This window comes from Pan paniscus, chromosome 3 (assembly GCF_029289425.2).
Source record: "Pan paniscus chromosome 3, NHGRI_mPanPan1-v2.0_pri, whole genome shotgun sequence".
In the NCBI taxonomy this organism is placed as follows: domain Eukaryota; kingdom Metazoa; phylum Chordata; class Mammalia; order Primates; family Hominidae; genus Pan; species Pan paniscus.
The window spans coordinates 116812263-116827872 of NC_073252.2; the positions used below are offsets into that span (position 1 = coordinate 116812263).

At 38.7% G+C, this 15610-nt stretch overlaps 1 protein-coding gene across 6 annotated transcripts in view; it reads left to right on the forward strand.

The window, feature by feature from the left end:
* SYNPO2 (synaptopodin 2) overlaps nucleotides 1–15610 on the forward strand; it is a 236604-nt gene that overhangs the window by 178688 nt on the left and 42306 nt on the right. For 4 of the 6 annotated variants that reach the window (XM_014344716.4, XM_014344717.4, XM_034959068.3 and 1 more), the window contains one exon: nucleotides 1628–3810. The exons of 1 other annotated variant lie outside the window; for it this stretch is intronic. In XM_014344716.4, the coding sequence (XP_014200202.3) occupies nucleotides 1628–3810 (2183 nt within the window). Of the gene's footprint in view, nucleotides 1–1627; nucleotides 3811–8902; nucleotides 9117–15610 lie in introns of those variants that run through there. One more of the 6 variants, XM_063603875.1, reaches the window with a different exon arrangement.

Genomic DNA, 15610 nt, shown 5'->3' on the forward strand with positions numbered 1-15610 from the left:
TTTGTTTGTTTTTTTTTACTAATTTTGTAATTTTATTTGAGGATGTAAAGGCTGACAGGCAAAGGCACTTGACTGTATATATGATACACAATGGCAATGAATTCGGTTATTCAAAGTAGGATATTAAGTCTTCTAACCTATTGTTATTCCTTTCAAAGCATATTTTTAGCATAACCATTTGTAGCTTTATTGGCAAGTGCTGTTAATCATTCCTTATACTTTAAGCATCTGTAGGCCATCTTCACATTTATAGCATATTAAACAAGAGTATTGAGACACCATTCACATACTTTACATGTTGGCAGTGAAGTTAGCAGCAACTGTGCAACTGTGACTGTCAATTTAATAAGTTGTATAACACTAGTCAAAAAAGGAATTATATTTAGTAATAACCACAGTTTCAACTATTTTTCTCTAGAAAATTCGATCACCAGTAAATGCCTGTAATCATATTATAAAATTATTTCCTTGGATTATATTTTATTTAAAAAAAATTAACCATTAAGTCTGTGACAAAAAGAGCTAATTTTCTATCATAAAATAGTCAAAAATTTTTTCTTAATTTTCCACTTAACTGTTTTGAGGAATTAAAAAATTTAGGGGACTCACAGTCATTACCATTGAAAATATTATATAACTATAAATTATAAATGATAGATGCTATATGTTTAGTTGCTATAATTTGCCACCCATTTCTTTTTTATAATAGTAATAATGAAAGAAAATTTTAAATATTTTTATTTTTATAAAATAAAAATCATATTCTTGTTTTAAATGACTTAATTTCTGCATCAGTTTTTACACAGTTAAGTGGGTCACAAGTCAATTTTTAAATTTCTCCAAGGTTTATTCTTGCTGCAAGGAAAGTAATATTGTATTTCCAAAATAGCAATACATTTACAAACAAATCTGTCTAGAAAACTTTGTAGCTAGAGTTTCTTATATGTATTTACAATAATGTCATATTTTGAATTTTAATTATTGATTCAGTACCTTCAATGATTAATTCAGTGTTTTGAATTTATATTAATCCAGTAGCTGTGAGTGGAAAGATTTGGGGTGGTTGTCAGGATAAAAAAAGAAAAAAGAGAAAGAAGAAAACCTAAATAGTTAAATTCATTACATTAAAACATTTAGAAAATTTTAAAACATCTTCTTGGGATGCTCCTCCCTTTTTAAGATTCCTGGAAACAGTTTTATATTGACACTTTATTTTAAAATATGGAAGTATGAGATATGTCTCATCTTGTTTTTCAGAAAATATTATGTCTTTAAATTATGTCCTTCTTAATTCTAATTTTATCCTATTAATTGACATTTACTAGCCAGTTTTTATTATTAAAGTGGAAGGATCTCTAGAGAAACAAATGTATGAAACATATATTCTAATCAGCATATATAAAATATTTTTATGTAAACAAATAGAACAGTATATTATTGTAGAAGGAAATATGTTAAGAGAAATAAGAAAAAGAAATGTGTTGGATTCCTTCAAAATTCTGTACTCAATGGCAATTTTTTACATATTTATTTTCCCCCAGGAGAGTTCATTTCTGAGTTGCTGTGGTGTCTTCCTTGAACTCATCAGCTCAATATAATTTTTTTTTTTTTTTTTTGCTTTCCCTAGGGCTCAGGAGGAGTGAAAGCCTGTCAGAAAAACAAGTGAAGGAAGCAAAATCTAAATGCAAAAGCATTGCCCTTCTTCTAACGGATGCTCCCAACCCCAACTCCAAGGGGGTGTTGATGTTTAAGAAGCGACGTCGGAGGGCCAGGAAATACACCCTAGTTAGCTACGGTACTGGCGAGCTTGAGCGAGAGGCGGACGAGGAGGAAGAAGGTGACAAGGAGGATACATGTGAAGTAGCATTTCTTGGTGCAAGCGAATCAGAGGTGGATGAAGAGTTATTGTCTGACGTTGACGACAACACACAAGTTGTGAACTTTGACTGGGATTCTGGACTGGTGGACATTGAAAAGAAACTGAACAGAGGGGACAAGATGGAGATGTTACCAGACACCACAGGCAAGGGAGCCCTCATGTTTGCCAAGAGGAGGGAGAGAATGGATCAGATCACAGCCCAAAAAGAAGAGGACAAGGTAGGTGGAACGCCAAGCAGAGAACAAGATGCTGCCCAGACCGATGGCCTGAGAACCACGACTTCTTACCAAAGAAAGGAGGAAGAGTCGGTAAGAACGCAGAGCTCTGTGAGCAAAAGCTACATCGAGGTGAGTCATGGTCTTGGCCATGTTCCCCAACAGAATGGCTTCAGTGGGGCATCTGAGACAGCAAACATCCAGAGGATGGTCCCCATGAATAGAACGGCCAAACCCTTCCCAGGGTCTGTGAATCAGCCAGCTACCCCCTTCTCGCCAACCCGAAACATGACGAGTCCCATTGCTGACTTTCCTGCACCTCCACCTTACTCTGCAGTCACTCCTCCCCCTGACGCCTTCTCCAGAGGGGTTTCAAGTCCGATTGCTGGCCCAGCACAGCCCCCTCCATGGCCCCAGCCTGCCCCGTGGTCCCAGCCAGCCTTTTACGATTCGTCTGAGCGAATAGCTTCCCGAGATGAGAGGATCTCAGTGCCAGCAAAAAGAACAGGAATATTGCAGGAGGCCAAAAGGAGAAGCACGACAAAACCCATGTTTACTTTTAAAGAGCCCAAAGTAAGCCCAAATCCTGAACTCTTGTCACTCCTTCAAAATTCAGAAGGCAAACGGGGCACTGGAGCTGGAGGTGATTCTGGACCGGAAGAAGACTACCTCAGCTTGGGGGCAGAGGCTTGTAATTTCATGCAAAGCTCCTCTGCCAAACAAAAGATCCCTCCTCCTGTTGCTCCAAAACCTGCAGTCAAGTCCTCATCCTCCCAACCAGTAACTCCAGTTTCCCCAGTCTGGTCTCCAGGAGTGGCTCCCACCCAACCTCCTGCCTTCCCCACATCCAACCCATCAAAGGGCACCGTTGTCTCCTCCATCAAAATAGCCCAGCCTTCTTACCCTCCTGCCCGGCCTGCAAGTACTTTGAACGTGGCTGGTCCCTTCAAAGGACCACAAGCAGCAGTAGCCAGTCAGAATTACACACCCAAACCAACAGTTTCCACACCAACAGTCAATGCCGTTCAGCCTGGTGCAGTGGGACCATCCAATGAGCTTCCAGGAATGAGTGGGAGAGGAGCTCAGCTCTTTGCTAAAAGGCAGTCGAGAATGGAGAAGTATGTGGTCGATTCAGACACGGTGCAGGCCCACGCTGCTCGAGCTCAGTCTCCCACTCCATCTCTCCCGGCCAGTTGGAAGTACTCCTCCAATGTCCGAGCACCTCCTCCTGTGGCCTATAATCCTATCCACTCGCCGTCTTACCCACTGGCTGCTCTCAAGTCTCAGCCATCAGCTGCACAGCCCTCCAAAACGGGCAAGAAAAAGGGAAAGAAACCCCTCAATGCATTAGATGTCATGAAGCACCAACCGTATCAGCTCAATGCATCCTTGTTTACTTTCCAACCTCCAGATGCAAAGGATGGCCTCCCCCAGAAGTCATCAGTCAAGGTCAATTCAGCCCTGGCCATGAAGCAAGCTCTTCCTCCCCGGCCAGTGAATGCTGCCTCACCTACGAATGTGCAGGCTTCGTCAGTGTACTCGGTACCAGCCTATACCTCTCCTCCTTCCTTCTTTGCAGAGGCCTCCTCACCAGTCAGTGCATCCCCAGTGCCTGTGGGCATTCCCACCTCGCCAAAGCAAGAATCAGCCTCATCATCTTATTTTGTGGCACCAAGGCCAAAGTTCTCAGCCAAGAAAAGTGGTGTCACAATTCAGGTGTGGAAACCATCTGTTGTGGAAGAGTAATCTTGTAGCTGAAGCTGAGTGTCCACTTTGCTTGAAATGAATTGTTTGCAGTGTTTCTTGAGTCCCTGAGAATGCCTAGCAAAGTCCTCAACTTACTTAATTTCAGATATGTCACCTCCTAATCTGGGTCCAAGGAGTATAATATTTTTAATGAGTCAAAAATCCAACTCAGATTGACCTAAAATATATTTATCTTCTTTGCACACTTAAAAAATCCAGGAGCACCCCAAAATAGACATGTACCGTTATATTAAGTAAGCAGGAGACTTAGGATTTGTGCTGTAGCCACAAGAAAGACAGTGATCAGTGATATCAAACATCAGGAATCAGCCTTTATGTAACATAACAGCTGTCCTCCTATGGTGAAAGGTTCAAATGTAGTGAAGGTATAACCTATATTGACTGAGATTTCCCTTTTAGGTAGTGCCTTATCTCTATTACTAGTGTTAAAGGAATAAAGAATCTATGAAGGACAGGGAGCAGCTCTGGTCTGTCAATCTCAGCCACCTGTTTGATATCACAGAGAAGATACTCGGAGGATTGTTGGAATGTATATAGTTTAGTAAGAAGTGGGTAAGAAAGAGGGTCTTAATTACTGAGCACTTATTATGTATTAGGTTCTTTGCCAGATGTTTTTACATATATAAACTCATTTCAGAAACTTATTTAAAGTAAATGGGGCCGGGTATGGTGGTTCGCGCCTGGAATCCTAGCACTTTGGGAGGCTGAGGTAGGAGGACTGCTTGAGGCCAGGAGTTGGAGACCAGCCTGAGCAACATAGTGAGACCCTGTCTCAATAATAATAATAATAATAATAATAGTAATAATAATAATGAAGTAAATGGGATAAGGAAAGAAGGATAATTACCTTTAAAGGTTGGTTCCCACCCTCCCTCCCCAGTTACTTAAGGAACTAAGTGAGTACATCTCCAGTTGCCCATGAAAGCTTAAGTTTGTTTTCCTCAGCTGAGGCAAGTGGTAGAGTATACAGGATAACGAAGTAACATGTAAAAGGCAGGATGCACATAAAAGTATACATGGCTATTGTTTCACCTGGAGAAACCACATGATTGGGACCTGAAGGTTTACTGACTGACTACAGGGGCTGATTGTGAAGCACGAGGAACCCCATGTGTGTGGAGACTGTAGGGTGAGAGCACACAATTATTAGCATCATTTCTGAGTGATCTCACAGATTTTTTTTCTTGTGTTCGTTTTGCTTTTTGACAACTGCTTCTCCCACGTTCCTTGCAATTCTATTCTCTCACCTTCACTTTACTATTTGTATTCGATGGACCAGGATAATTCAGGCAAGGTTACCTTGTAAACTTGAATTGGCCACACACCATGTCGTCACCCAGCTGGCTATGAAGTGAATAATGGTACTGAAAGTAAACCTGAAGACCTTTCTCAGATCTATTTTAAGTCTGAGTCTGACCAACCATGGAAAATATTCGACATGAATTAATGTAGAGAACTATAAAGCATTTATGACAGCTCCAAGAAAAATCATCTACTCTATGCAGGAGATATGTTTAGAGACCTCTCAGAAAAACTTGCCTGGTTTGAGGGTACACAGTACCATTTTAATCTTCTGAAAATATCTGTATTCCTGCTCTTTTTCTGCTGTCACTGTCAATCTGCTATATTTTTCACTATCCTATTAAAATATTACTGTCTCCTTTATCTGTTCAATGTCCATATTTAAAAAAAATCTTCCTTGTATGAGCTATTCTGATCTAAATAATTTCTCTGATATTTCTCTATATGGCTCCCACAACAATTTCATTGTTGTTAGCATATCTATTTCTCCATACATTGTAGAACTGTAATCCTTAGGTATTTCTAAAACATAAAGAGGAGAATTAAGTCAGCTGCAGAACAATGGGGCTGATTCTTCTGCTTTTTCTCTGGAAAATCTTTCATTGCTTTTGGTGGAAATTTACCTAGAGGTTACAACCACAGGATGTAGCTTGGTCTCTTATTTGCCTTTTTGGGAAACTAATTAAGATTAATACAGGATAAAGGAAAAAAGCAATCTATTCATTATATAACACAGTTGTTTGTATTACTTGTTCCCTGCAAAGGAAATCTGTTGAATGCTTGCATTTTGAATTCTTTTCTAATAGAACAACCAAAAAAGGCTTCTTATGGTGCAGCAGGAAAAAAGATCATTTTTATAGCTTTGCATTCTTAACATAGCATTTAAAGAACGGCATGAATTAGAGGAAAGACATGGAACACACAGGTAGTCGGTTTGAGATCATCGGCTTAAAAGTATCCTAGGATGGTAATGACCCAGAAGTATTTCCAGTTGTCTAGTGGTGTGGTATGCAGGAATGAGAAGTGTTTTCTTTCCATTTCCTGTTGGACAGGTGGCAATCTTAGCAGAGCCACTATTTGGAGTTGATAACTAAAGACGCAAATAACATGACTATGCCTTCTGGTCATCCTAGGACTATTTGGAGTTCCCCAAAACCTTGTAAGAGGCATGTCAGGCATGCAGTAAAAGCATCTACAACTTCAGCTGGGCACTGGCAGCATAGGTCTCATCTTGGACCATACAGTCCCACTTTATAGAAGAGGGTGGAAGTTCTCCAAAACAATATCCACAACAAAGTCTGACCTCACTCTGAGGGAGATGGGAAGTGGGAGGGAGAAGGACTAACCAGCTCCCTGGAGTAAGAGGAATTTGCTTTCCCTGTCTGCCCACCAGGGGGCTATATGTGCCACCTTTCAGGTTGGGGCCAAGGAAGTGATGTCAGTGTGACAGAAGGGAGAGTTAGACCTCCAGACGTCAGCCTGCCTCCCATGGGGTACATTTTCAATCTGAGTGTTGTTGCCTTAGCTGTGTTGGTATTAGCTTGATTGGTTGGTCCGCTGGTTATGAGGTATAGGGAGGCAGTTTTTGTTTAGTTTTTAGGACTTTGCCTCTTCCTTTGTCCTTAGCATAATTTCTAGGCAGAGCATCCACGAAGTCGGTTTTCATTGCCAGCTCAAGAGCGACAATCATTTACGAGTTCCTATGTTATGTTAGGTGCCTTATGTATATTATCCCAAATCCACTGCATGGTTTAAATACAGGCACTGGAATATAAATGAAAAAGGTCATTACAGTCACTGACTTTCTGCAGGACCTTAAACATTTCTCTTTCCACAAGTTTCCCCTTAATCATGTGTCAAACCTCTCTTCCTGACGGGAATGTTGTGCTGTAGTGAATCTGCATAACGCTTGGGATTCTAGGAGGAAGGAAGGTTCCATGGACATGGAAGTACAGCGTATTCCCCTCAGTCTTCCAGGAGGGCAGAGTGAATCCCAGAACTGGTAAGATTGGGAATCTGAGCATTGCCACTTTAATCTTAGAATATTTATCATTTTGACACATACTGTTTTTTAGAGAGGAAAAAAAACACAGTTTCTGCATTGGTAGTGTAAAGCATACCTTGTTAGGAACGTGTTTTATAAGACACATTTGGGTTGTCATTCTAGAGCTTGTCAAACTTTGTACTTCAAAATATATTTAGTATGATTGTTAGTGGTAACATATACCAAGGCTTTGAATTAACTGTTTTATTTAATTTTCACAAGAAGCACTTATTTTAACCATAGGAAAACCAATCTGAGCTACAAATAGTTCTTTAAAATAAGCCCAGGTTATTTAGCTGTTCTAGAAAGTGCCGACTTCTTTCAAGAAGCAGGCATTGTAGGACAGCTGAGAATTATCACATAGCCTAAATTCTAGCCTGGCAGCAAGAGTCACATCTGAGATGTCCAAAAAAAAAAAAAAAAAAAACACCTGATCTACATTGAAAGGGGGTAGACTAACGTATGTGAGACCATTTTCCTATTTGCAGTTACAAGGTTAAAGAACTTTGAAGGTCATTCGGCTGCTAAGAGGCATGTCGAACACTCTGTGTGGCTCTTTCACAGTAAACCCTCCTAAGAGCAGAAGACACATGGCTGTTAGTGTCTGCGTTTAGGTTTAATCTCTCAAATAAAGGCCCTTGGCTGCGTATCATTTCATCCAGTTATAAACTAGGGCTCCTGCAAGCACCCCCATTCTAAGGGTGAATTATTGAAATCAGTTGCTATTTGATGAGTCACCACTGGCCCAGCAGGCAGGGCATTTGAAGTCATGGTCATCAAAAAGAAATGATTGTTTTTTGAAAAGCTAAATGCTTCTAGAGGGAAGTCGTGGGGCGTGTGCTCATTCTCTTTAAAATCAGGGTTGTTGAGTTTGTTTTTAAACATTTTTATAAGTTCATGAGAAAAAATATATAAATTCTAAGAACCAACACTGTATTCCCAGAAACATGACCCTCGCTGGTCTTGGGTCCACATATCATTGGACTCTGGGGGACACAAAGACGCCTGTGACACTTTGGTGTTGCCGAGTTAGTCAACAATTATTCTGGGAAAAAGCAGAATTGAATTCTTCTCTAGATGTCCTACCAGGGTTGGCCAAGGGCCACAAAGCAGGCTAATAAATTCCCACAGGATCCAGACACCAGGCAAAATTGCTCTAAGAAGCCAGTTACTGTCATCTCTCTATGGTTCTAGAAAAAATAGTACAAAAATGACAGGTCATCCTACGAGCGTCATGCCAATGAAACCCCATCTTCTGGAGAAGCCCTTGAATCAGAATTATCTTTTTTCTTGACGTCGTCAGATGCAGCCAGTTTCTTAATTTTTTTAAAAAAATGTATGTTTCTGTGGTATGTATATTTGTACACCAAACTACCTGGCACTTGGAAATCACAGCACTACTCAGAGGCAATTGAATAAAGAGAAATTTAATTTTAAATATCAAGTCCTGTCAGACATTTCTCAAACTTCTGATTTTACCAAAGGTTTGCCAGCCAATAAAGTGCATCCCAAGTATACAGGGGAGAAAGCTAGACTCCTACAGGGTCCTAGAGTTTAAGTAATTTTTTTGTTATTAATATAGGTAATAATTTTTCTAATTTTTATTTTTTGGTTCCAAATGTAAAGCTCCTTGTGTTTACCTCTGTTTATGTCATTCTTGACATGTTTATCTAAATTATGTGTGCTCTGTGACAGGTGAAATGTAAATCTGGGATCCATAGTCAAGATATCATAAGGACCTACTTCCCAGCCTACCTTTCTTCCTCTACCTGATAATGATAATACTCAAAATAACAACATTCAAAGGAAACACAAAGAAATCCTGCTTTCACAGCTCCTATTTCTTGGGCTCCTTAATAACTACTGATGGTTTGTTCATGAAAAAAATTTTTAAATCAAAAGATTGTATTTGGCCCTGAGTTGAAAAAATTTTTTAAATCAAAAGTTTGTACTTGGCCCTGAGTTGAAAAAAAAAATTCACATTCTAAGAATAAACAGAAAAATGTTCTTCTTGGAAGTAAATAACAAAAGCCATAGTGTTTTGATTTGTCTTTTCTTCAGGATACACAGTAGAAGTCAGAGAATCTTTGATACTTTTATTTGGTGCAATAATCAAGGCCAACAAGTCAGGATGACATGAGTGGGGACAGAAGCTGTGGCAGTCATTCAAATAATCTCATGGGTCCTGAGGAAAAGATAGGAGTTAGCATATTAAGATTCTACTATATGCAGGAACTGTGTTAAATATTTTACATAAGTTTTGATAATAGCTAACCTTAGCTGAGCACAAAATTTGGGCCCTGATTTGTGCTGAGTATCTTTCACAGATTACTGCTTTTAATCAGCAGTCCTTGTGAGCTAGGTATGATCATTATCCCCATTTTATAGATTACAGATGAGATTCTGAGGCACAAAGAGGCTAAGTAACTTGCCAAAGATCATACGATGTTAAGTAATGGCCCCTGGATTCAGTCTGCAGCCTGAATTCTTAACCAGTTATACTGTGATTTCATTTATTCTTCAGAATTACACTAAAAAGAAGGTATTATTCCCATTTTACAGATGAGGTATCTAAGCTCAGAGAAGCTAAACAACTTGTGCAACAATCACTAAGCTTATAAGCAGTGGATTAGGGTTAGATTTAGATATTTGTCTGGCATCCAAACCTGTGCTCTCCCTACAGTACCACATGGTTTCCACAGTCTCATCAGACCCCGGAATTTCACTCCCTGAGACTGCTTAATTGTGAATTTCCCAAACTGATTCACCAAAAGCCTACTGTCTCTGCTTCGTAGATGGCTTTGACCACATTCAATGACATTAGGAAAGACTCCATTTCCCAAGATGGCTCAGAAAATCAGATGCTATGACGCATGTTGAAAGTGAAAACCCATCTCTGAGAAAGAAGCATCTGTTTTATTAGTAAAAAAAAAAAGAAATTGACAGCAATGTTGTGTGACTTCTCAAAATTCTTTCATTTTCTTATTTCAGAATGAATAGGTGTTGTTCGTTGGCTGGGAATGAGGAAGAATGTGATTTTTAAAAATAAAGCATAATCAAACTCTGCATAAAAGGAAGTGCTCCCTTTGGCTTTCTGCCATTTTAATTAAATGTAACTCAGGGAACTTTCTTATTAAGTAGTGAATCAGCATGCATGGCTTGCTACTAAACCAATAATAACTTAAGGCATTTCAACAAGAATAATTCTAAACAGAATAATGCTGAGGGAGTCACAAGTTTTCAGTATTTCAGACTACACTCTGAAAAAGAGTTACTCCTGGAATCTTAGAGTGTCACGGTGCCAATCCCAGTCAGGACAGCAGTCAAGTGCATGAGGCAGCAAACCCTTCCCACCTCAAAGATTCCTCAGTGGAAGATTTCTCAACAATTATTTCTGTCAAAGGCTTCCCAGCAAGGACACTTTTAAACCTTACATTTTTTCCAGTGGTTTTTTTTCCTTTTATATATCATTGTTATTTTGAAAACATCTCCTGAGGAACTAGTGTGATAGATTCTAAACATGGGTTTGGAACAGTCCCATCACCAACTTCAAAAAAAGAAGATGTGAGCTGCTAGCTTAATTGTAAAAACTCATTACATTTGCAGAGCTTTATTGCCTTAATTTAAAATCATAGAACCACTAATAAGGTAACAATTATGGGGGCTTAAGATGTGCTAGGTACCACTCTAAGCACTTTTTTGGTCACCACAAAATGATGAAAGTATGATGTATGTACTATTATCATCCCACTTTAAGATGAGAAAATTGAGGTAAAGAAAACTTAAGGAACTTGTGTAACATGGTAGGGCTAAGCCTCGGGACCCAACAGTCAAACTCTATGGCCATCATCTAATCACAAGGCTATACTACCTCCCCTGATTGCAAGAAGACTCAGGTCACAGGTAAAAGGAACTGCTCATCAGAAGTGATGAGTTTTACATGTCTCAGAGATAACTCCAAAGTTACACTAAACCTTCTAAATCAAAATAAGAAATAGTGAAACATCTTAGAGTTTGGTGGCTCCAAGCAATAGACATTTTTAAACAGGGTGCATGGGGAAAAGCTGTAGTTTTTATCTCCATCAGCCTATTTGCTTATTATAACTCAATAATGGAGAAGGGAAGCTCAACATTTTGCTGGTTTCCGTTGAACAAATTCCCACAGTGCACTAGACCACACGCCTCAAACACCTACCGCTTCCAGCCAACTAGCATCACATATTACCAGAGTTATGGTAATTTATACCTGGCAAATAAAGGAAGAACAGAATAGTGATGAGAGAAACCCTCAAATTTCAGTAACAATAATGCAGAGAATAAGGTTCCTTCCAATTTTTAAATTAAAAAGAAGACAAGACTTTTTTTTAATTTAGGAAAAGCAAAAGGTAATCATGTCTTAAATGAACTTCACATACTATTGGATGAGATAAGGTGTGTAAATCTTGAGCCCACAAGAAGTACATTGGTAGTGATTAAGGGTGTGGGCTCTAGGGCCACGCTGCCTGCCTCTGAGTCCCAGGCCTGCCTCCTGCTGGTTGGGAGACTTTAGACAAAGGATTCAGTCGCCCTGTGCTTCAATACCTCAGCTATGAAACGAAGACAATAATAGGTGTACCTCACAAGTTGTTATGAAGATTAAATGAAACAATATGCATTTTGTATATAAAACACTGCCTGGCACAGAGAAAGTATTCAACACATGTTAGCTATTATTATTCTTCTAAGGGGCACTCAATAAACAATAGCTACTATTTTAAAAACTTCCAATGAGGAAAACACAATTAAACAAGTTCTTTTGTGTTCTCTGTTAATATGAATCCCAGTTTGAGACCCACAACTAAAATAGGAAAAGTAGAAGGAGTGTCGCTATAAATTTCACATTGACACAAGAAATCTATTCCCAGGAGTCGTTGAGAGATCTTTGTTTCTTCTCTTTTTTCTTCTTACTGAAGTTTATATGTTTACATTCCTCTGCATTCAGCCTGTTTGTCCATTTTTTCCTGCTTTGTGTTCATCTATTGTGCCAGCATTCTTTTCGTGGTATACAAAGATGAGATCAGATTCAAAAAGACTGGTTCAATATTTTTATAAAATAACATCAGCTTTGAGCCTCTACTATAAAGACACTGTTTTCAGTTCAAAGTACCAATGTTAAATAGAATGAATGTAGTGGACTTAGTAATATGAAGAGAGCTCTTCTGGGGAAATGTTTGTAAACCAAACATATTCTCTAAACAGGATAGTTGGTATCCTGAGTAACCTGGTAGCATAGTTGAAGCTTAAATAGGCCTATTACACTGAAAGTGGAGCAGTTGGCAACCCTATCCCTGAGACTACCCCACTTCAGACCTGCAACAGTTGGGCTGACCTAGGAGGGCGCAGCTCACAGCTGTCCTTATCCCTCCTTTCCACACTGTCCTAGGACAAAGGGTCAGCAACCTGGCCTTTTTAGAGTAATTGATCCCCTTGCCTGAGAGGCATGATCACTTTCCAAAAACAGAAAGAGTGAAACCTCGGCCTGAACAGAGCAAACTCCCAGCTCAGGGCAAGTGATGAAAAACAATTCTAAGAAGCTGAGCCACTGACACAGGGAGGAACTTAATATTCCAGCTGCCTTTCAAACCCAGGGAATTTTTGTGGGTTTTCTGGTACTTCTAGACTCCTTCTGAGTCAGAAGCAGAAGTCAAGACTCATCTTGAAGATAAAAAATCAAAACAAGCTGAGATTCTGAAAATTTTATCTGAATCCAGAATAGCTTTTGTTTCAAATGCAATTAAATTGATTTAGTTTTGCTTTCCTTTTGTGCCATTTAATTACATTTAAAAATAAAGCAAAACTAGGTCTCTTACTGTACTAAAAACCCCTTTGTTCTTTTTTCACCTAGCATATCTAACACTGATAAAGAAATGTTCACAAAACCATTTTCTAGAGCTAAGAATCTCTAAGGAATTGGTTGAACTAATATAATATACTAATTTAAGATTTCATTCCAATCCTTCCACAATTAGATCTTTGGTTTGGAGTTTTTTGTTTTTGTTTTTGTTTTTTTTAAAATTCACACTCAGAGTCTGTTGGTTGTGGTTGGATTACTTATTACTGTTTATCAAATGGTGCAGATCATAATTCTTCACGTAAGTCCAATATGGGCTAGATTTTGAATTCTGCATTATGAGATACTCACTGAAATGTCACAACTCATTGTGGGTGGTATTACTGAAATAAACAGCAACACTAAATATATTACTTAGAACTTTTAATTTTAATTTTACATTGAATGAACTAATATGATTTCCTTTATATACAGCACTTTAGTATGAGCAAACTATTCCCTTCGTAGTGTAACATATAGCTTTCCACTTTTTGTTCCTAGTGTAAAATTAAGATTTCCCCACCTTAGAGATAGCCCCACCTTAGAGATTCTGATTTACTAGGTTTGGGTGGGACCTAGGAATTTGTTTTTGTAACATACAACCCAGGTGATTCTGATGCTAATGGGCTGTGAACTACACTTTGAATAACACTTTTCTAACATGCAAACCACTTAAGTCAACTTTATTCTTTAAAACCCATAAATAGTTTTCCTGTTTATCCAGTCAGGGACAGCCAGACTTGTAAACTGCACCTGCTTCCACAGTCTTAGTGCCCCGTCTAAAAGGAACAGGCGCTGAAGCACTCATCTTGCCGATTTTATTTCAAACGTCCAGGAGATGGCAGCAAACTCTCCTTCCCTCTCAGTGCTTCACAGGCAGCCATTCTAAAGCTCGTTGCATTACAATTTGCTTTGAATATTCTTTTTAAAAAAGACAAAAGACTAAAGGGGGCCTTGAGACGTGATTTTTATCTGACCCCCTGCCTCTAATCAAGAATGAGTATAAATATTTCTAGGGATAGAATAGAATGATACAATTTTATTATCTAGAAAAGAGATTGATTTTCCTTGGCTATTTTTTCTTATCTCTGGGGAAAAAGATTGTATGACTTCCCTTGGCTGTTGGGCCCTAGACTCTGTTATCTCCAAATCCAAAATATTCTTACTAATAACTAGCTTAAATCTATCTGGCAGTAATCTAAACATTCTTATTTTGGGATCTAGGCTAATGGAAAATTTTGAAGCACTTTGAATGCTTATTAGCTTTTTAAAATGAAAATAAATACGATTATAAAATTTTCAAAAGAAAAAGGAAGTTCATGCACTTTATGCATCATAGGGAAAGAGCCCAATATTTTTGTTTAACTTTAACATTAATCTTGGCAAATAGAGTAGTATGTCAACAAAATGCAAAATCAGTCAGAGGCTGCTTATATGTTACAAGAGTGTACGGAACAAAGAAACAGGCAGGCCCACTTGGTGACGACTTTGATCCTAACAAGCACATTGTTTTCAAAACTTTGAGGCACTAAAGTTTATTTCTAAAACAGAAAAGATGGTGACGTGTTGGAAGTTCTGTGATGTGAAATATATGTTTGTACATTTACCAGTGGGAGGAGAAAAGACGAATGGGAGAGCTGGATATTATAAATGATGGGTTAATGCTGGAGCCTAGGTCACTGCACAGGTTTGATGCCATGTGGTCAATGAATGACTGATCTGTTCATTGTATTTTGTTTGTTTGGTTGGTTAGTTGTTTTTTTTCTTTTGCTTTTGTTTTGTTTTGTTTTGTTTTTAGACAGAGTGTCGCTCTGTCGCCCAGGCTAGAGTGCAGTGGCACCATCTCGGCTTACTGCCATGTTTTTTTTTGTTTTGTTTTTTGTTTTTGTTTTGGATAATTGCTTAAGACTTTAGACATACATACATACTACTAAAGGATCTCTCTTTTCCTCTCTTTCTCTCAAATGTGTATTGATGAGGGCCTATCCATTTTAGTCTCTCCAGAAGTTACCTTTTATCTTAGGCTAAGATTACATATCCATAGCAGTTAAGAGGGCTGATGTAGTATTTTAGCTAATTCATAATGTTTTTGTAAATTCATCAATGCATTTGCATGAATTAATACTAAAAGTGAAAAAATTGTTTAACAATGATAATAGTCAATAAATACCTAACATCAAATCAAAATGAAGGCAAACTTTGGGATGGGGAGAAGTCAGGAGAATACTAAAGAATGAGATCCTTTTAATAAATGTGTGGTCTACATGGCAAAATTTGCTGTAGTATTAACATACAATGTTATCTCTAGACAATTATACATTGCAGCTTCATGAATGCATTAAGAAAGCTATGCCAGCCAGGCGTGGTGGCTCAGGCCTGTAATCCCAGCACTTTGGGAAGCTGAGGTGGGTGGATCACTTGAGGTCAGGAGTTTAAGACCAGCCTGGTCGACATGGTGAAACCCCATCTCTATTAAAAACACAAAAATTAGCTGGTCGTGGTGGCACATGCCTGTAATCCCAGGTACCCGGCAG